Source organism: Simochromis diagramma, unplaced genomic scaffold, assembly GCF_900408965.1.
Source record: "Simochromis diagramma unplaced genomic scaffold, fSimDia1.1 OVJJ01000438.1, whole genome shotgun sequence".
In the NCBI taxonomy this organism is placed as follows: Eukaryota; Metazoa; Chordata; class Actinopteri; order Cichliformes; family Cichlidae; genus Simochromis; species Simochromis diagramma.
The window spans coordinates 827,875-849,494 of record NW_024387263.1 but is presented as its reverse complement, the minus strand read 5'-3'; the positions used below and the strand labels follow the sequence as shown (position 1 = coordinate 849,494).

Below are 21,620 nucleotides of genomic sequence, written 5' to 3'. Positions count from 1 at the left end.
AGAGTTGGAGGACCGAGGAAGCAGCAGAGACAGACAGGAGCAACGACCAGCAGCTTGTACTGGACCAGCAGGAAAAGCCTGGTTTAAAGAGGGTGTCGAGGATTCCTAGTCCTTTAAGTTTGGATCTCACTGAAGAGCGGAGCAGTGAGAAGCCGGGAGGGGAAAACAGAGGCCTGAAGATTTGGGGTAAGAGCCTCCCGATGACTCTGGGTCAAAGAGAAGGACAATTGCTGGAAGCTGAGGCGAGAGCGGCCACCACAGCTGACCAGCCAACTTCAGGTGCTGTGGTTGAAGTTGAATCTGTATGATGGTTGGAGGTCTAAAATGGACCTCAGAGGATTTAATTCCCACACAAATGATCTCTAAAGGTGGTTGAAGCGTTGGAGGTGAATCCCGGTGAGGTTTAAGTCATTGCTGTGGATGATGAGCCCAACCTTTGGAGGGAACAGAAGGATTGCTGATGTGTGTCTATTGAAAACATCACTTTCCTGACAGCTTACAGGTGAGGATCATGTAGACCTCACACAGTTCATTAGAGTATAATTTAGATAATAACTTCCTCTACAGTCTTACTTTCATAGATCTTGAGATACTTCAGTAGTTAAAGGGCAGCAGAAACATCTGTAGGCACTTTTTCACTGTTCTCTGCCAACCACAGCAGCAGGTCATAAATCGAGTCACAGCAGCTGTTTCAGGCACAAACCAGAGCTCGCTTTCTGCTCGGTGGTCAGGAGTGGACGAGTTAGGAATCCAGACGTGGTCGGGCACATGAAATAAAGCCTGCTGGCTGCAGACGCACAGAGAACACGCCCACCACGTTCTTTACTTTCAAATCACATGACTAATCTTTTAATTAATCTTTCTTTGTTTGAACATGCAGCGAGACTTTTAAAAAAAGATTTTCCAAGTTCGAGTGATGCTAAACAATCACCTGGTGAGGACCTGAGGGAGAGATGCTGTGGTTTCTGCTGAGCCGTGAGTCCAGACGAGCGTTTCTCCTCGGCTGTGTTACTTTCAGGTCTCTGTGGACAGCAGCGTGTTGAAGTGAGTTCTTATTCGTGGGAAACGTCGCTCGCTGTCAGTCTCCTCTCTCTCCGTCCTGTTTCCTCCTCTTCTCGGTTTCATCTCTTCCTCCTTTTTTCCCGGCAGCGAGCTGACCCTGCCTGCGCCGACGCCTCCAGCATTCTGATTTGTTCTCTGAATGTTTTAAATCCTTTCATTCCGATCTTGAATGTGACATTGTGCATATATTGCCGGTGGGCTGCGGAACAAATAGTTGAATCATAAAGAGTCGAGCGTGGTCATCAGAGACAGAAAAACATGAAAGAGACGCAGGACTCAGGAAAACTGCTACAGCACTAGTCGGTGAGGAATCCCATTCACAGGGCAGCTTTCTTTCAGTTAAAGGATCATTTTTACTCCCACAGTATGTTTTGATAGTTTGTATAACCGGTGTGCCTTCTGTGGGAACATTATTATTCCTGCCAGACACACAGAGGTTGAGTGGAAACCATGGAGGGGGTGATATCAGGATATTTCATCTCAGAGTCTGAAAACTACAAATGTGAGCCTCTGTTTCTCTGGATTAGAAGAGCTGTCACGTCGTGAACACTTACGGGGACACATTAAGCTAATGGGTTCGTCTCGCTGGAGTCCACACGTGGAAATTAAATCTTCATTTTAAGTATTTTTGGCATCCCATTCTCGTCCACAGGTGTAAAGTGTGGCAGCAAACCAGAATGTTGCCATGGATGCGCTGGGTTTAGTTGGGCTGCAACTTGTGTGTACCGCAAATTACCTGATTCTCAGTGCAGCTTCTGAGTGCTTTAGTGGACGTCATCAGTCACTCTGTCCTCTGGTCATTTAAATTATCACCTCCTTTTAGCCACCAAGTTTACAAAAATTAGCCTAAATTTAATGCAAAATCCCCCAATTTGGAAACCTGAAGGTGTTTGTTAATACTGACAGGTCCAGCTTGTTCTCTGTGAGCGTCAGACTGCATTATATCTGTAAGATACACCAAGACATAAAGATATTTATTGAAATCGTAATATTTGACTAATTTTTTTCTAATCATGTGCTCTACTCAATTCGATTTTATTTGGAAGTCGATTATCACAACAACAGTCGCCTCAAGGTGCTTTATATTGTGCAGTAGACCCTACAATAATAGATACAGAGAAAAACCCAACAATCATATGACCCCCTATGAGCAAGCACTTTGGCGACAGTGGGAAAGAAAAACTCCCTTTTAACAGGAAGAAACCTCCGGCTCAGGGAGGGGCGGTGAGGGGAGGAAGACAAAAGACACGCTGTGGTAGAGAGGTCATTTGAAATGCAGAATTTCAACAAACATCAGAAAACACACAAACTGTTTGTGTGTTTGTCTCACAGTGTGTTGCAGCTAAAAGTCCAGCTGCTTATTTCACCGGGAGAGAAAAGACAGAGAGCTAAGTTCAAGGAAGGGCTGCTCATTTAAAGCTCATATGTAAGTCCTCATGTTTTTAAATCTGTGCATGTGACATGTTTTTCATACTGTGAAACCTGCTGTAAATCAAACTGAGGCAGTTTTTTAAAGGCTGCATGAGAATCTGCAGGATAAACAGCTTAGTTTGCTGCACTGTGTTGGATTTGCAGTAAAGAGTTCACAGCTTATAGCAGAGATTCATATGAATGTTAGCTGATGATGCTGATATTCATTCACTGAATCTCACCTTCATACCAACTTTATAGTGTCTAATGTAAAGACGGCATCAACAGTGTACTGTCAGTGCAGAGGATGGGCATCAGCCAGGACAACTCATAAAACATCTGCTCACATCTGGCTGAATTCAGGCGTGTACACCCACAAAAGCAGCAGGTCAGCTGATCACAGCCTGTACACTAAGAACATCTACTGGAGCTCTCAGTAGAAGTTATTGTGAGTTATGATTGTTTTCCCCACACTGAGCCATTACAACCAGTTTAGTGTCCCCCCACCAGCTGCATCCACGTTAGCCCCTGACTGCTCACATTTTCCTGTTTAGAGCCAAAGTCACCCTCTACATTCTCTGCTCATGAGATTCAAGATGAGAATATTTATTAGAATTAAAGTTTAAACTGAAGTAAAGTTTGTATTGTCATCTGCTAATATTATTTAATTATTACAGTAATAAAGCACAAGGCTCAGTTAGCTTTGCATAAAAATAGCTGGTAGTAACGTCCTCCAAAGAACTACTTTTACTTTCTTACTTTGAGTACTTTTCAGAGGCGAAGTTGAATCAGTACTTCAACTTTGACTGTAGTATTTTTCAACACTAGTACTTCTTTTCAAGTACAGAATATCTGTACTATGGCCACCTCTGATTGTTACGAGCAGTGCATTATATTACCCCCCGTAGATGGGTCGTTGACTATGATGAGGACAAATAAAAAAATACAAATATTTATTGTGAAAATCTGCTCATAAGAAAAGGAAAACTAAAATGCTTTAAGGTTTCCTGGAGCTGTGTCATATCACCATATTTGTGACACAGCTGTCACAGCGCGTGCTGCTCTGGAGTGTCCACGCGGGGGCGCAGCACGCGCAACAAACGCGCGTGGAGCTGCTGAGGTGCAGACGGCTGTCATTAGCGGCTGTACACGCGTGTCAGTGACAGCACGACCGAGGCTGTGTCACGGTGCTGTAAAGTGATGTCACGGCCGGTGTGTGCGCGCGTGCGCGATACTGCACATGCTCAGAGTAATTCTAAGTGAGTTTATATATTATATATATTTGCGTCTTTTATTCCCACTCGTGGTCTGGGGGGTCAGCCGCCGTAGGCTCCTGTGCGCGTGCAGGCTGTGCAGACCAAACGAGCCCCCCCCCTCCTGACCACCTCAGCCGCGCTCCTCCACCCTGATCCTCTTAAACTGACGGAGGCTTCCCCGCTGCTGCGCACGACTCGCACGCAGACGGGACTGAGCTTTTTCTTCATCTGCTCACGACAAGTTCAGCAGCTGCGACGGAAGCAAGCGAGGTTCAGACGCATGGTTCAAAGACACAAGAGCACCAGAAGCTTCGCTCTGGAGGGATGCTCACTGAGTGAGGACAGGATTCCCGAGCCCGGACAGAACTTGACGGGAAACACGAGTGATCGTGGGATTTTCCTGAATGGGAAAGTCTAATGAAATCCTCATAAATCATAGTTCATCTGCTCCGGCCGCCTTTTTGCTTAACCAAATGCCACTCTAATGCCCACAGGTGGGGTTAAAAGCCCCCTGTTTGGCTTGAAATCGCCTTGACGCCCCTGTGGAGGATTTCTCTGGCGGTTCGTTCCCGAGGAGCGCAGCACAGCCGCTGAGATGGACCAACACACTGCGCCATGCGTCACCGCCAACCTGACAGGATACTAACCGTCATTTATTTGAGACAACTTTCACATTTTCAGAGTGGTTTAAGGTTTTTTTTTTCCCCGTAGCCATTTTCAGTAAACTTTTGCTCCGCGGTCCTCCTCGTCTTTCTCATCGTCACTCGGATTTCCATGAAGCGACCCATCGGGTGATTATAGATACTTTCTTTAGAGGATTTTGCTGTGGGTGCAGCGGGACATCATGTGGACGCCGACAGAGGATGAGAAAATTGGAGTGGGTGAGTAAATCAGTGATGTTTGTCTGATGATGTCCTGGTACACGGCTCTGTTTTTTACGCAGAGGATGGTGCCAAACTCATCACCTCCAGAAACCGCAGTTAATGTTTGCGCACTTTATTTTCGTATAAAAGCATTACAGACATTCAGCTGCTCCTGCGCCTTCGATGTCTAAATCATGTTGTAAAGTGAAGATCTGTAATCTGTGAAATGAAAGGGGTCATCTCACTGGAATCTGTTCCAAAGAAGCGCCTGTGGGTATGAGGAGCTGTGCAGAGACTACAGGTTCTTATCTGCACACCGTCTACAGTATTCCCTTTGAGATGTGTCTGCGGCACCTGAGGCGCTGGACGCTGGAAATGGTGTTTTGTTTTATCTGTTCTGTCAAGTCCTGTCTCCGGTCTGCGCGCCTGGTCTGTGGTCCTTGTCGTCTGTTCTGGTGTGGTAGAACAGATCAGAGCCTTACAGCAGTCCTGTGTAAGTGTGACGGGTGCGGGATGAGAGAGGGGCTGTGTCGTCGCTTCTGGTGTGGGTTTATAGTGCGTGAATGTGGAAAGTGGGTGAAGTGAAACTGAAGCAAGGACAGGAACAGGATGCGGTGATAATGGGCAGTGCAGGTAACTGAGACTTGACAGCAGTGATTGATTACGCAGCGTGCTGTGGCAGCACGATGACGGTGAATGTTTTCAGATGAGAGCTGGTGCTTTGGGCCCGTTAGCCAAGGATCCACAGTCCAAATATTCTCACTCCCCATTTATCTCCCGTTTATCTGCTGCACGTCTTTCAGGCAGCCACACCTAAAGGCCTGTTTGGAAAAACACTGCTGACCCAAAATCGACTTTCTTACCTCCACCAAAGAGATCATGTGATCCAAAAAGTTATAGAGTTGCATCAATGGTGTGGCTTTCCCCATCTGGGAAGTGACGAACGTCTGGAGTCAGCAAGGATCCAGGAACGACTCTAAACATTGTGAGATATGGTTAAATCATGTTGCCACAAGTACACATGACATTAAAGAGAAACGCTGAGCGACATCATCTTGATGTTCTCATGAAAATATCACAAACTCATCAGCGTCCTGGAAGGATATTTTAGTGTGCGTGGAGTATTGTTCTTGGTCTTGTGCTCCTGCTGTGTTGGTGCTTTTTAAATGTTTGTTTGTTGCGAATGTTGCTGGATCTCTAAAGGTTTTTTTTTTTTGTGTGCAGTCTTGTCACTAAAACTTCAGCCATGAACTCTTTACTGTCATTTTCAGGCCTGCTTATACAATAAAATGATTGGTTATGGAGGACGGTCTCTGCCTATTCCCAGGCCTACTCTGTCCTACATGTCACGTTGATCAAGGGAACAAAATCTTAATTTAATTTTATAAGAATTTTATTGACACTCTAATCAACGTATATTTATGAATGCAGCATAAAATCTCCTTAATAATAATTACTGCTCCCGGCTGCAGAAGTACCAATTATAACCTTTATTTTACTTGCTAATGGCACTGGCAGCGTGCCCGTGTCTAATGTGGATTGCTCAAATCTGATTGGTGCATGAGCATTTCCGGTACCAGTACCTCAGGTTGCACTGCCTCTTGGACCATCCTGCTTTATTTTACAGCTGTTCTTTACCTTCCCCTCAGCGCTGCTATCTGTGTGGTACAGGTCATGTTCAAGGAGCTCTTCCTCTGATGGTTATACTAACTTTCAGTTTCTTGATTCTTTCATTGTGTTAATACCCTGAGAAGATGATTTTCATGCTTATTGTATACTTTAGTGAGATTTTGAGTATTTCATGCCCCCCCTCGTTGTCTCTCTCTTAAACGATTAAACATTTCCTCACTAATTGGCCCCGAGACCACCCATGCAGGTGAAACACTGTGTACTCAGTGATCTTAACTTGGACAGTTCAAGAAAATTAGCATAGGTATTTCACATGAGGTGCCAGACTTCCTGTCCCCGATGGGCAGAGGTATCGACTGACAGCTGCCAGGATCTTTCCGAGCGACCAATCCGGTGAAATGCCACACAATGTCTGCAGCGTGAGGGAGCGAGGCCTCTGCTGACAGGAAGTCAATTTGGGCAGTCATGACTCTGCCAATCTGTTAATTGGAAAGAGACATTAGCTGAATTTAAATGAGAGGCTGTGGGTGTTTTTCCTGCTTCCCGATACCTTCAGTAGACTCCAGCTGAGGATGCGTGCTGCGGCTGTTTGATTTACTCTGCTAGAAGCCTCTTAGCATCAAAATCAGAATTGTGCCACATCTTACAAGCCTTCACATCGCCCGCTGGTAGACTCCATAAAAGGAAAACAGCATCATAATCTGACAGTGCAGGAGTGTGGAAAGCAATCGTGAATATCACCCTTCAAAGACTCCATCACACAGAACATTAGGTGTTCGCTTAAAGTGCCACACATTTCACTCTGCAGGGTGGTGACACTGCTGGAAAAAGAGATCCACACGATAATGACATCGTAAGAGGAGCACAGGTGCAGTCGTCACCGCCCACATGTTCACAGTGAATCTGACAGCTTAGTTATCTTTTAGGAGAATCGTAAGAAAAGACATTCAGGGAAATGGACTCTAAAGTTCTGTAAAAGTCCATCACGAAAACAACTTTGTTATTAAAATGATAATTATCATAAATTTTCTATAAAGTTATGGAAAAGTCACCTGATTTGGATGTTACCCTCACACTGATTGATCATTATCAGTTATCCATCAGACCCCCACAAGCAGAACATGGCAACTGTGGGGAGGAAGAACTCCCTTTTAACAGAAAGAGATCTCTAACACCTATCCGGTCATTAAGTGATGACGCGACGAATCCTACTTCCGGGCCTAAAGTAGTCTGCGTTTAATATGGCTTTTGTGTTGTTAACATGTTTAATGTTTTGTATTTTCTTCTATTTAATCTCAAAAAGCTCCTAAAACAGTCAGTGATCACTGTTGACCTCCCTCGGCTTTTATTACCGCTAATCATTTATTTAAGCTCAGTTTTTAAAACCTTAGGATGTAGCTACAGCCCAGCCCATGCAGCAGTATATGAATGACTAACCTCGTATTGTGGATGGATTATCTCAGTTGTTCTCCTGGCTGAAGTTTGGTCCTTTTACAGCATCCTGCCATGCGATTACATTTGTTCCTGACCATCGAGAACACTCACGTTAACTTTTATCGAGTGGAAAAAAAGTTAGCTTGTTTATATTATGCTAACATAGCTGTGTCGCTAGCGGTCACACAGCACATCATTATATACCAGCTAGCCCAACTTCAGTAACCCTACAAATGTCACTGCTGTTTAGTTTTCTGTCTTCATTTATGCTGGAAGTGATAACAGAGCTGTACGTTTTAATTTGTTTCCAAAACCCGGCAGTCAGGACATGCGATATTGTATTTAGATAGAAGCTAGCGAGCTAACTTCCTGCTAACTTCTAACTCCGTTAAATGTCATAAATCCTGTTTTCATGGATGCCTGGATGTTAAACTCAATTGTTACACCTGGTAGAGCAGAACGCTGATATTTTATTAAAGATGAAAGACTTTAGACAGTTTTTCAACTCTCAGTAATGCCATAGTGATCGTTTGATATATGGACCTGCAGCGGAGTTTAGGTCCAGACACGGCTAGTGACGTCAGACTTAACGACCGGATTGTCAGAGACCTCTAGTGGCCATGTGAAAAAATGCTTGAGACATTATCTGATGTGGTAAAATAAGAAAATGGAGCTTTGTAACAAGCGACTCGGGTTGGGAAAAAGATGATATTTACCAAGTACTAACGCAAACTAAACAGTGTAAAAAAAAAAACTACATTGAATATTTTAATGAAAGCTCAGTCCAGAAATCCACAGAGTCAAGTGGACCAAGCCTCCACTGCCGTCCTCTCTCTCTTCAGCAGTGTGGAGTCACCAGCACGAGTGAGGTGATGGCTGCCGTGTAGAGGGTAGAGGAGGAAATAAGTATGGGACCGATAACATCTGATAACGGCCGTTCAGTGCGCTAACAATACGGAAACGCGAAAAAATTGATGTGTAACTGTGACTGACTGAGAGCTGAAAAAAGGAAAAAGAGGAAATTCTTTATTTGCCACTGGATAGAGGGAAGAACGCAGAAATCCTAAAAACACCGTCCTTTGAAACTACAGAGTCACGTATCCCTTCAATGTTTCCATGTAAGTATGCTTTGTGTGCCCTTTGTTAATCCAGCCATTTGTGTTTTTGCTGCATAATGCTTTGCATACCAAGGCAGGGAGAGTGGTAACTCATAGAGCCCTTCCAATGGAGTTGGGATGACTAGTGCCTGGTTGTAGAAAACAGCTATTCAGCTGCATGAATGCAGCTTTGTGGCACCCATAGAGGTTCCTGAATGCAGCTTCACCTCCCCCAGGGCTGCACAGCACAGCACTCAGTTCTCACACTCAGATAACACAGAACGCACACAGACAGACAGACAGGCAGAGAGGAAGACAGATGGACAAATGAACAGACGTTCCAGACAGCCTCCTTATGAAATGCACCTGCTGAAGATGAGAACTCTCTCTGTTAGCCACAGAAAAGTTTGCAAATCAGTCAGTGTGTGTTTAAAACTGCAAGAGCACTGAAGCTGTATGTGAAGGGTTTACATTCTGGGCCTTAGAAGTGATACTTATTCAGAAGTTTTTTCTAATGGCCAGCAGGGGGCGTCCCTCTGATTTCAAAGGTAATTCTGACGGTGTAGAAATCTACGAGGAAAAAGTTCCACAGTTCACCTGAGCTGTCCACACTTTGTTAGGGAGTTCATGAGCCCAGTCGCTAGTTTGAAGTCTTATTTAATATGAAGTTATGTTATGTTTGTAAATCATGATTCCAATTAGAGCCAAAAAGACGGATAAAGGAAGGCACGATTTAGGGCGGAGCTATCTTTTTATTAAGTCACAATTCTATGAGCACTCTGTGTCCAGTCTCAAGACATCAAGACAGTGTGGGGGAAATACCCTGCTAACAGGAACGCACTGTTCAGTCTGAGACGTCGTGGTAGCTACGTCCATCTTTTATGTACAGTCTATAATTCCTAGCAAATTCAACTGTAAATCATCAGGTTTCCTGATATCCAAACATCCTCCTACATAAAACACACAGATGGTTCATTGTTGTTTAGACACACTGAAATCAGAAAGAACTGACACACACAACACACAGGTGGGCAGGTGACTTTAACACAGACATGTCGTACACAGCATCACATTTGTCACACCTCCAGCAGGCGTGCAGCAGCGTACACGGCGCTAAAACTGTAACGCTGTGAAGGTGACAGAGGTGTAAAGGAGCGCGGCACCTTGTTTGTCTCTCTTTGTCTTCACTCTGACTTATTTATTCTGGACCAGCTTTTCATTTTGCCGCCGTCGCCTGTGCTCATCTGTCACTGCTGTGAACCGGAGGGTGGGGGGCTGGAGAGGGCTTCTAGTGTCAGACTTTATAAACCAACTTTAATGAATTCTTATGTCATTTGTTTTCCTCGCCTTTGAGTCAGACTCGGCCTACTTGTCAAATGTCATAGCTTCATCGTAAAAAACTTATCTTGACAAGACTTTGAAGGATGATGCGTCACTGGGCTATATCTGGTGTGAATAAGCGGCTTGATGGCGGTCAGAACATTGGAGAACAAGCTTAAGGATGTGAGAAACTTTTATTATCATCAGAGGACGTTTTTTGTACTTCTGATACGTTTAGGAAGAAATCACCTCTTTTTGTGGCTGTTGGAGGAACTTGGAGGATAAAAGTCATCACAATTATGCTTTCAGGATCTTTATTTTTTGGAACGTTGAGCCTATTTTCATTCTGGGTGGTCAATTAATGCCATTTCGTCAAAGCGCTGAGTGGCTCCTTGATGTACTAAGTGTCCTCTGGCAGTGAAGTTCTGTCATTAATGAAACAGGTCTGTCATTTTTCTTTACTGACTGCTTGTGTGGATACCGCCCACGTGGACTTTGTACACCTCTAAAACCTTACAGTGGTCAGTTCTGCTGCGGCTGGTGTGTCAAAGCCCTGAAACCAAAGCGAAGCTTTAGGCGTAACAGGGCGAGGCCGACACCTTTTGGAAAAAGATGATGCTGCATCTGCACAGGCGAGTCACCAAGTCTGTTTCTTCTGAAAGAGCCTTTTAACTCTTATTTAAATACACTTTACACATTTCTGCCTTCAGAAAAATCCAACTCCCCAAAGATAAAATCTTCATGTTCTTTAGAAATATTTGATGCATTTTTCCATAAACTAAAAATGTTTTTTGTGATGTGAAAAATAAACTTTCCTACATTCACATTATAAATGAATCCTCGCCGTATTCACTTCAGCAAGTCATTAATTTACTGCCTGAAAAATCTGCTTCTGTGAATGTGATAAAGGACAGTTCCATAAAAGAAAACATTATATCTGCTTTTATGTCCTTTTATGAGACGATACTTTTAATGTGGTTTGTGCCCAACAATGATTTGTACATCTGAAGTTTGTGTTTGAGGAAATGCGTTCACTCATGAACCTTTAGGCGAGAAGAACTCAAGTTGGACACGATGAATTATCACCACTGCCTGTGGAAACTGATAGCACATCCATCCGTCCGTCCATCCGTCCGTCCATCCATCCGTCCATCCGTCCATCCATCCATCCATCCATCCATCCATCCATCCAGGTCCATCACTCCTTCAGTCCGTCTTTTAATCCCACGTCAAAGCAACGAGTTAACAAAGACACAGATTGTCCTTATTAACATGGTCCTTTCTTAAAGGGCTTGTGTACTGTATCATAAGGTAAAGACAGTCCTTTTCTGTGTCTCTTGCTCTGACTTTTGGAAAGTTTTAGTAAGTTTCTCAGATAGGATTCAAGCACGATTGTTACTGTGCTGAAGGGACCTTAGGAACACACCCCTGTTCAGCTGCTCAACGTACCCAGTCCATCTAATTTCTCCACTGCTTATCCTGTTTGGGTCTCACAGGGTTAAAGCCTCTCAGAGCATTGGTCAAGAGGTTTATCTCAAAGAATAAGATTATTTCTGCAGACCCTGTTTTATAAATGCAAGCTTAATCTGTATTAGGAGGCCATTTTTCTGATTGCTTTGACCTGAAAACCAGCCTGTTGTCTGTTAGTGTTTTGGTGCCGGTGCTGATGTTTTGACAAAGCTGTGAACATCTCAAAGATACGCCCAAACTATTCCTCACTGATGTGGACGAGGTGATGAATGACATCAGTGTGAAGATGTGCATTTGAAGTTAAACGTGGCTAAAGTCAAAAAGATACAAAATCCCAAATGGGACACTGGTGAGAAACCCGCAGCTTCCATCAGAATTTGACAGAAAAACAATATTTGACACCCTAGAATGAGAACACGTGGAGAAACACCAACGCCTGCTACATGATCATCGAACTGTGCTGCTCGTGAGCTTTGGAAGCGTCAAACAGTTGCACACTTATCAGCATTCACATGTTTGTGACCCAGATTTATAGCTTTGGTCATATGGCTTCTATAACATAAGTCTCAGAGGACAGAAGCATCAAACTGGTAGGAAGTCTCATGTGGTTTGCAGGATACTGAAACGTAACCAGGTCAGGCTTCTCCAGGCTAACTGCTGACAGTTTTAAGATCCTACAGATGATCTCAAAGGCTTTCTATAGAATACCAAGCTGCTGGTGCACATGAGACGTTCGCCAAACATCAGTAGGTCTCATGGCTTTCAATGTGCGTAGCTTGTTTACCTACAGCGCACTGATACCTGGTCACTATGCACGTGTACTTGATTAATAAAAGTACCTGCCCTCACCTGTTCACGTCATCTGGTGTAGATGAAGGGGGGGGGGGGTCACAGTGTTTACACTGAATAAAGCAGTTTGTGTTGTTTGTTCCTGATCTGTTCTCTGCATGAAAATGTTGCGCTGGGAAAAGATTATGCAGCACAGTGATATAAATACACACAATAAATAAATGTATTCTATTGCAATCAGTTCAGCTTAATTAGTTAATGGCATCCCGTAGCAAACCCCAGCAGCACTTTGCAACTGCATAAAAGATAAGTAACTAATTACACCAAATGAATACCGACTAACTTCATGGGTTAGAAAGAGGCAGAGAAGGAGAACACAGGCAGAGGGGAGTCAGAGCGGAGATACGGTGAAGTAATCAGACTGAGAGGGAGACGCTGAGCTGGTAATGTTGTGTTGTTTCCAGCTGACAACTAGTCGGCTAAACAGAAGGTGAAGTCATCACCGCAGTCCCCGACTGGCACACACCCAGCGCTCAGCAAGGTGCTTATTACTGTGTGTGTGTGTGTAACAAGTAACACTCAAAGAACTAATACTTATAAAACGAAGGTCGTTTGATTACAAAGTTCTTTGCAGTTCTTAAAAATGATTGCCAGCATCTAAAGTGCACATTACATCAGCCTCGTGTTCTGGTTTTGCATTGATTGTAACTGCGTCTTTAGTGGGTAACATTTTCATAAAAGGTGCAGCACAGACTCATTTATACAACCTGTCATTCTGCATATAAGCAGGTCATTAATTTGCTTTTATGTTTTTAATTTTAATCAGAACGACTACAACTATAATCAAGAGCAGATTCTTTTTTTCTTCCAAGGCCCATTAATGAAAACAGACACGACACCGGAGCAGCGTGAAGAGAACGAGTTGTTTTGGAGGTCGGTTGCTGGCTAAACCAACTTAAGTATATAAGATTTATCAGATGGATAGGGTGTCATGGGATGTCAGCTGGCCTGAGATCAGCTGATCGTGGATGATCTAAACTAACAGAAATCAACAAAATACAAAAAGGAAGAAAGCCTTTGAGATCAATTTACTGGTTTTACAGGCTTTGATCTAACATGACTGTTCAGGTTAAGCATGTGTAAACTGGTTAAATCAGTTACATTTGTTCACACGCACATTAAGAACAAAACACTGGTGTGTGTTTCATCAGGTAAAATGCTATCAGAGGACAAGTTTCCCTGGGAGGGGTGAAGTGGGCATGGCTGGATTCAATTGGCTGCTGCAGGGAGAGGCAGATGGCTTGATTTGCTAAGACACACTTCTCTGTGAAGGTGAAAATTGTGCTGGTCCAACCTTTTGTGAACTCTGGTGGGTGCTGTCCTTAGGCCTAAACATGACCAGTGCCAGTGTTAACACACAATACCGAGCGCTGCTCTTGTGTGAGCGAGGTGGACTCAGTGCTGTTTCTGTTCTCAGCCTTCACACGCGATGTGAGGAGGCTGAAAGATTAAAAGTATGATGAGGCTTGAGAGCAGCTGGCTGCTGTCCGTGGTGCTGAAACACACCCAGTCGAGCAGGGATGGGGGGTGGAGGAGATCCTCGCCTCCACCACGTACTTTCTCCCTCCTCTGGAGAAACAGAAAGTTAAGTCACGATAAAGAGGTTGCAGCGTTTTCGCACGTAGGCGGGGAAGTTCATCACACGCAGCAGTAAGCTCGTGTGTACGATATGAGTCGTGCTTCATACCCAAAATAAAAACCAAGGCGGCCCTTACAAACTTGAAAATGCATTTTGGTTTATACTGAACAGCAGCTGAAGAGAAGAAGCCAAAAGCAAAGAGCTCAGAGAGGGATTACTCAGAGCCCAGCAGCGTGTTTAACGTTTCCTGCGTCCCGGAGTCATTTTGAAATGATTTCTTCAAAATAAGGATATTTTACATCGCAGTGTGTGTTCATGGATGCTTTGGGGATATGCTGATTTCTACTTATGTCCTCTGTGTATTTTATGTATTTGAACAAGTATGTATTTTTGTGTATTTCAGTGCAAGTGCACCTCTTTCCTTTTACAGTTTTACTTCCTGCTTAAAAGCCCAAACTCTCTCACACACAGTGTTTAGTTCAGTCTGAGCCAAGATGGCGGATCTTCCAACGTAGTCCAGCAGAGGCGGTCTCTTCTGTCCTCATCCATGTCCATATGAACAAAGCAAATGTTTTCCACTTTTAAAGGGTAAAAAGTGCATTTAGAGGCTGCAGGGTTGGAGGTGGTAATCCTTTACTATTTATCATTAAAATGTGCTTAGTCAATAAAACTACTGTGTTAGGACCAGAAGACAATCCAGTGGTTTCTATTCTTGACAAAATACACCCATCAGACCCAAACAGAAATCCATAAGTTTCAGAGACAAACTTATAAAGAATTAGCATCAAAAACATGAATTCATAGACTGATCTGAGGGCCTCTCGTCCGGCCTGAGTTTGATGGAAGCTTCCAGCCCTGCAGGCCGGCAGGTATCGCTCGTATGAAAGAAATCTGAAATTAAAATATAAACCAACAAATGAAAAAGAGGTGGACACACACCACACATTTTCATATTAAGGTTAACTTAAGAATTAGTGTCACACTTACTGACCTAAATTATCACGATTATGTTGCGTACAATAAAAAAGCATCCCTAGCTTTTCATGTGCTTCTGCTTTTCAGTCCAATAGATGTGTTAATGGAGCTCCCATTAAACATCCTCTGTATTCTAATGCCATCAGTGCGTGTTGATTCAGACTGAGCGTGTTGTGCCCACAGAAACACCCTGTGGATTTTTTTTAAACTCTCCTCTCAAATTCTCTTTAGACTTGAGACTTTAATCTCGGTGTCTGTCACCGTCATGCTGCCTCTCTGTATCTTTCCCCGTATCTCAGTCTGCTGCTTCCATCTGCAACCCCTCCTGTCTTTATTTGCTTTTATGTGAAAATTCACAATCTCCACATCTCTGTCTATCCCTTACACCCCCATACACACACGTCTATCTTCACTGGCCTCCACTCAAATCACAGTCGGAGCTGGAAACACGGGTGCACCAACTGCACCACAAAGTAAAATTAGAAGAAGGATTCTCAGTGTTGGTGGAGCGACTGTAACTGGAACAGGTTAGCACACAATTTGTGACACACTTCTTGCCATCCTGAGATAACTGGAGCTGAGGAACGGCTTTGAAAGTTACCGGATAACGATCTCCCCCATCTCACCCCGCCCTTGTCTGCTCTGTACTCTTCTCCCCACTCTGCCTCACCCCCCGTGGTTCTGGCTCTTGGGGAAGTGAGTTAGGTTGATGTCAAAGCACAGGCTTGTCGTCTAGTTTATATGCACAAAGAGGACAGCTCATCTTTTGAACTGGGATGGTAATTAAAAAAAAAAAGAAAAGAAAAGTTTAAAAGAGAATAAAAATCATAAAGTTTTAATTTGTGGTCCATGTGTCAGAAAACTCTGGATGTGGGCTGCATCTCCAGCTGGCAGTCAGGCAGTGTGTGTGTGTGTGTGTGTGTGTGTGTGTGTGTGTGTGTGTGTGTGTGTGTGTGTCTCAGGGGTTTTAAACACAGCAGCATTCTAGAGGAGAGTTCCGTTGTTGTTATGGTTACGTTCAGTTTCCGCGGACACCCTGGCAAGGCTGGTTTCTTATCGCCATAACAACGGTCCAACTTCCCAGCCTCCATCCAGAGAGGCGGACCACGAGCGGCTCCGATCACTGACAACATAAACATGTTGCTTCAGTAAAACCAGTTTCTCCAACACAGAAGCTCTGACAGTCACACACACTAACTTTTATCTAAAGTGCAAAGTTACGCAGCTACATCAGTGGGTCGTAGTTTTATCAGACTCTTTTGTCACTGATTGCTGGGTATGTTTACACGGTCACAAGCATCCCGGTGCACGTGTTGGCACATGTAAATATCATCTCCTGATTTAGAGAAAAGTTGCAGATGTTCATGTTTTCCAAAGCTGTAATGTTGCTGGTCAGAGAAAGGCCATAGACTTTATATACCAGATTTAGCTCCTGGGTCTTAAAAACAGCATATATGTAAGTGCTTGAAATCTGCACTTTATAAAACCAGCAGGTCCTGTGAGTCCTCTGGCTGTAAAAAGAAGTTTATGTTTTATTAAAAGTTTGAGAAAATGTCCCTTGGCTTCCTTGATTCTTGCACTTTTCTGATGATTTTTATGAACTCAGTTCTTAGTTTAAATTCTTTTTTAAAAGGACTTATGTTCATTTTGGTCCCTATTAGAGTCAAAAAGTAGAATAAAGCCTGGGACATGGTTTTAAAAAACGAAGTGATCAGCTCGAGTCTACAAAAACAGGGCCTGCCAAACCAGCAGGGTGATGTTATGCATCCTAAGCTCGGGGAGTCTTGGGCTGCTGTTCTTCATCATATCAGTTTCTATAACTTTCCTGTCCTTTGACAGCCAAATTAAGCAGATCTCTAGACCTTGATTGTTCCATCTGCTATTCCCGTTTCCATTGGTGGAGTTCTGATTCCCACTCCGGAGCCAGTTCCATGCATTTCCATCATGACACCAGGTAACTAGACCGTGTCAAACTTTACAGATTTACTGTCATGAGCCGAGTGCAGTTTATACATACGTACGGCATCACTTACACAGTATTTCATAGTCGAGTCCTGCAGTGTAGCATATCTCCTCCTTTACAATCACTGTCATCTTAGTAGTTTAGGTAAAAAAGTGCAGCCTGCCCACGGTATCCACCTAAGGACCCGGCGTGATGAAGCTTTTCAGACGGTGGTTCCAGATGTGTGGACCTGAACTCTCTTTAAATTCAGTGGATGCTTTTACAAATCTGCTGAATTTTAGCGGTTCTGCTGGCACCAGGTCTGCGTGATGTTCTGTGTATCTGCTGTGCATTTGGTAATGCTTTGAATTTTTTGTATTTCTTTTGCTCTTAATTTTATTTTGGTTTGAATGTCATCATTGTGTGTGGGATTCCTTGCAACAACACATTGGCCAGCATGAGGAAAAGATTACAGCTTGGGTTAAAATGATTACTTTCTTAATATCAGGATATTTGATAAGTTTAAAGCACTTATGATGCTTAAAAACACTTCTGTTTGGAAATGGTCACATGATCTGTGGTTTACTGTGCTGACCCATCCATTCGACTCTAATAACATGACCTCAGTTACTACGCTGTCTGGAGTCGCCTCCTGAGACTTTAAAAGGATGATTCTGTCATTCTTCTTGAGAATCACTGTCATCCATTTTGGGTGAAACATCCTTCAGGCTGGGCACATTCTTGTGATGCTGTTATTCTCTGTGCAGTCACATCTATCTCCTGTTCATCACTGAGGAGCTCCACTCAAGCAGTTTGTAAATGATTTGAGCGAGGGCTCCTGAGAGAGACAGAGAGGACTCTGTTTCTCTGTAGTTTCCATAGCTGGAATTTAAACTAGCAAACCTTCAGTGGACTTCCTCTGGCTCCTGGCTTTGGCTTCTTCTGCATGTCTCCCAAAAACCTGAAATTACAGAAGTTCTGTTTAACTATCTGTTCTCAATTTACCAACCAAATGAGTTATTCTGGTTTTCAAGGCTGTTTCATGGAATTTGTTTAAATGAAATTTTGTAAATAAGGGTCTTGAAGGTCCCACCCAGAAGCAGATGGCTGGACTTTCAGTGACACTTCAGAAAATCCTCAGATTTCTCTTGAGCTTCACAACTTATTGGTTTATTTTCAACCTTTCACTGTTTTTAGATTGATATCCATTAATGGAGGACAGTTTTAGAACCACTGTTTTAATAAAAGTTGCAAACAGCACGACGGAAACACTTCACTACACATAATTGTGTAGTGAAGTGTTATTGGCAAATTGTACATAAAATCAAAATAAACGTAATAATTCTTCAGAAAAATGTTCCACATAATTGTTTTTAGATTTTTATTACAGGTGTTGTAAGTTGAATATGTTAAATATATTTGTAGTGGCTTATCTGTGAGGACTGTGCAGTTTGCTGTTGTATTTTCATGACTCGTGATGATCGTTGTGCCGCTTTAACCCTTTTTCTGCTGGTTCTAATCCAAATCAAATGACTTAATTAAGCTGTTTTTTGAGTGTGATGTCTGACCTGAACATGTATTGCATCCTCATAGTTTGACTTTTAGAAGTTTCTTTCTTTCTTACTCTTTTCAGCCCTCCACACTTTTCCTTTCCCTTGATGTGAATAGAAAGAGGTTGTCAGCCATTCTGGACACAGTTTCTGGAAGTGCAACGCCGGCCTGTCTGTCTCTGGATTTATTGATTAGTGCTTTTAAAAAAGGTCAATAGTTCTGCAGTCCTGCAGCTGGTCCAAAGTAAGTTCAACAGAGTTACACTTTTCACAATGTCAACAAATTCCTCCTCTTCAGGTTTATTGATTACAGCTTAAGACTGGGCTGCTTGCAGAGTAGTTTTTATTTGACCTGTTGAGGCCAAGTTGATGAGTAATGAAAGAAAAATACAGCAGAACACGAAGTAAATGAGGGAATTTCTTTTTAATCACACATCAGGGAGCAAGTGGGAAAAACAGGCTTTTGTGTTGTTGTTTGGGTTTTCTAAAGCTTTATCAACTTTCCTTCTGACGATGCTGTCTGTGTTGAGCGCTCAGTGGATCTGCGCTCGACAGTGCAGCCTAGGCGGAGTAGTCGAACGCAGATTCACTGAGCGCAGTGCAAGCTAGCGAGACAGAAGCTAAGCTCCTTGCAACATGGCAAATTGAACCTCCCCCACCCTCATTCAGATCTGGCGTTTGGAACTATTTTGGTCTTCATGTGACGTATGACCCTGAAGGTAAGCGCGTCATGGACTAAAGTCAAACAGTATGTTGGATGTGCCACGCAATGCTCAATTACATGGGTGGGAGCTAGTGCGTTAGCGCAGTTAGCTCGTTAACGTGTTGACGCCGCGGTAGCTCGTTAACGGAGATTTGCCGTGTTGTGGCGTTAACGTCATTTCAGATTAACGCTGACAGCACTAGTGGGAACACAACGAATATGACTGCACATTTACGCCGACATCATCCTCGTGCAAAGACAAGTGGAAGCAGACAAAAAAAAGCAAGCACGCATGCTACAAACTTTACCCGAGTCATTTAGACAGCCGTTAGCACATGATTCTCCTTATGGGGACCTGATATGTTTAATATGCTGCTGAGAATATAGCCCAGAAGAAGCGTGTAGTATAGCTTTTATTTTGAAAGAGCCATTTCTCTGTAATAAAGATGAGTGATTCCTCAATCAGATTAATTTTTTTATTACTTTGTTGTTTCAGCAACATTCAATTTAAAAACTGTACGTTTGAGTTAAAATATATATTTATAATTTTAATAAATGACAAATTAAAAAGGCATGAACATTTTTTTGTATCGAAAAAATATCGAACCGTGAATTTTGTGTATCGTTGCACCCCTAATATATATATATATCTTATAGTTTTGATTGGATGATGGCTGCTTGTGTTGAACCTTCTTATTGTGTTTAACTTGTGGTCTGTGAGCTCCATGGATGAAACAAGAGAATCGAAATCCGAAGCTTCACTGAGCACAAAGTACATTTTTACAGCAAGTGAAAACATCACCACACAAAGCCTAAAAAGAAAGACAACAATTCAAAGTCAAAAAAGACAAATATAACTTTTATGAGTTTGCTTTTGATTTCATGAAAACTCCCTTTTGGACCCGGCTCCTACTGTACCACCCTGCATCCTCCGGCTTTCTGTGCAGTGATTCAGGCTCGACAGTGTCTCCACATACAAAGCCGGGGCTACTTTTTAATGAGGCCAGACCCCAAGGTGAGAAAAACAATTACTTATTCAGGCACCGAGGTGAAGAAAGTTTAACACCCCTCATTTATTCCATGTCCGTATTTACTCCTGAGTTGCTGAGGGAAGATTTCCTGCGTGTTTTGGTGATTTTCTGAGTGTGCTCTGCTCTGAGCGTCACTCCCCCTCTGCATGGAGAGGACACAAATGTTTGTGACACCACAGGCTGGGGGGCAGACGCCATGACCTAATTATCGGTTTCCTTTCAGTTTTCCAACATATTTTTTACCTCTTCCAAAACGTCAGAGGTCTTACATCATTTCTTGCTCTCACTCTCTGCAAACCTCTTATTTCTTCTAAACCTGTATTTCCCCCCCACCCCCTCCCTTCTATCCATCCATCTCCCACTTTGTCTAATGAATATTTCACATAGAAATGCTATTTTTAGATGTCATCGTTCCCGCGCTCCGTCCATCAGGCTCAGCCTTCTGATCTGCACAGTTTATTCAGCCGTTATCAGATTGGGGTTGAGTTTCATGTCACTTTCAATTAGCATCGATTCTTAGAACAAAGATGTTTTTTTTTTCATTTCATTCATAAAGGATGGAAGGTTCACTCTAATTAATTTTAGTGTAGAGCGGCTTTTATTAGTGTTAAGAGGAAAAGCGCTTCTCCCATTTTTGACTGGATGTCCTTCATTTGGCTGCAGCTCTCACTGTAAGTAGGGTGACAGGTGGTCACACCTGAGAGAAAATTTGGTATTTTTGTGTTGCTTTTATGGAAAAGCTGATCATAATTGGAGCCTTTAAATTGGAAGAATGAAATCACAGGTATGACCTAATTTCATGTGTCAGTTAAGTTCCTAAAAATTTGTGCAGCTTGTCTTTTAATCGTCTCATATCTTAAAGTTATGAGACAGGCGTGATGTCATTGAGAGAAGATATCGCTGATGTGGTTACCTCAAGCACGTCGCTGGGTGGAATTCCCACCAGATCCACACTCGTTTTATATTCAGACCAATCAGAAGAAAGTTGGCTTAAAGTGGGAGGAGCTAAGGGAGTGGATGAACTGAAGGGCTGCAGAGGCCAGGATAAGATGCATTTTAACAAATATGGCAACGAATCAAGCAGCGGTACTTTACTAGAGTTCAAGAATAAAGACATGGAGTTGAAAATAGAATAGAGTGAGTAAAGGCTCATAAATCATGCAAATACTGTAACTGGTTTTACATCCTAGTGTAGCTCGTGAGCTTCCAGTGCACACAAGAAATAAAACATCCCCTTTATTATATTTAAAGAAAAATAAGATTATTGTTGGATCTTGATGCAGTTTTACATTCTTGATTTTACAACAACTGTATCTTCCTCTATGCTTGCTTACTTTGTTCTCCCTGCAATATTAAAGATCTTTACTGTACGGCACATGTGTCAAAGTCAAGGTCCGCGGGCCACATCCGGCCCGGCGTACATTTATATCCGGCCCGCGAGATCATTTTA

General features: G+C 43.0%; 1 protein-coding gene across 7 annotated transcripts in view; it reads left to right on the top strand.

Moving 5' to 3' along the window:
- The first annotated feature begins 3,686 nt into the window (after positions 1 to 3,686).
- The window catches only part of LOC120715363 (dedicator of cytokinesis protein 3), a 249,886-nt gene continuing 231,952 nt past the window's right edge, over positions 3,687 to 21,620 (top strand). For 2 of the 7 annotated variants that reach the window (XM_040002309.1, XM_040002305.1), the window contains exon 1: positions 3,688 to 4,609. In XM_040002309.1, the coding sequence (XP_039858243.1) occupies positions 4,573 to 4,609 (37 nt within the window). In that variant the 5' untranslated portion in view covers positions 3,688 to 4,572. Of the gene's footprint in view, positions 4,610 to 8,154; positions 8,773 to 21,620 lie in introns of those variants that run through there. The other 5 variants (XM_040002307.1, XM_040002306.1, XM_040002310.1 and 2 more) reach the window with 5 other exon arrangements.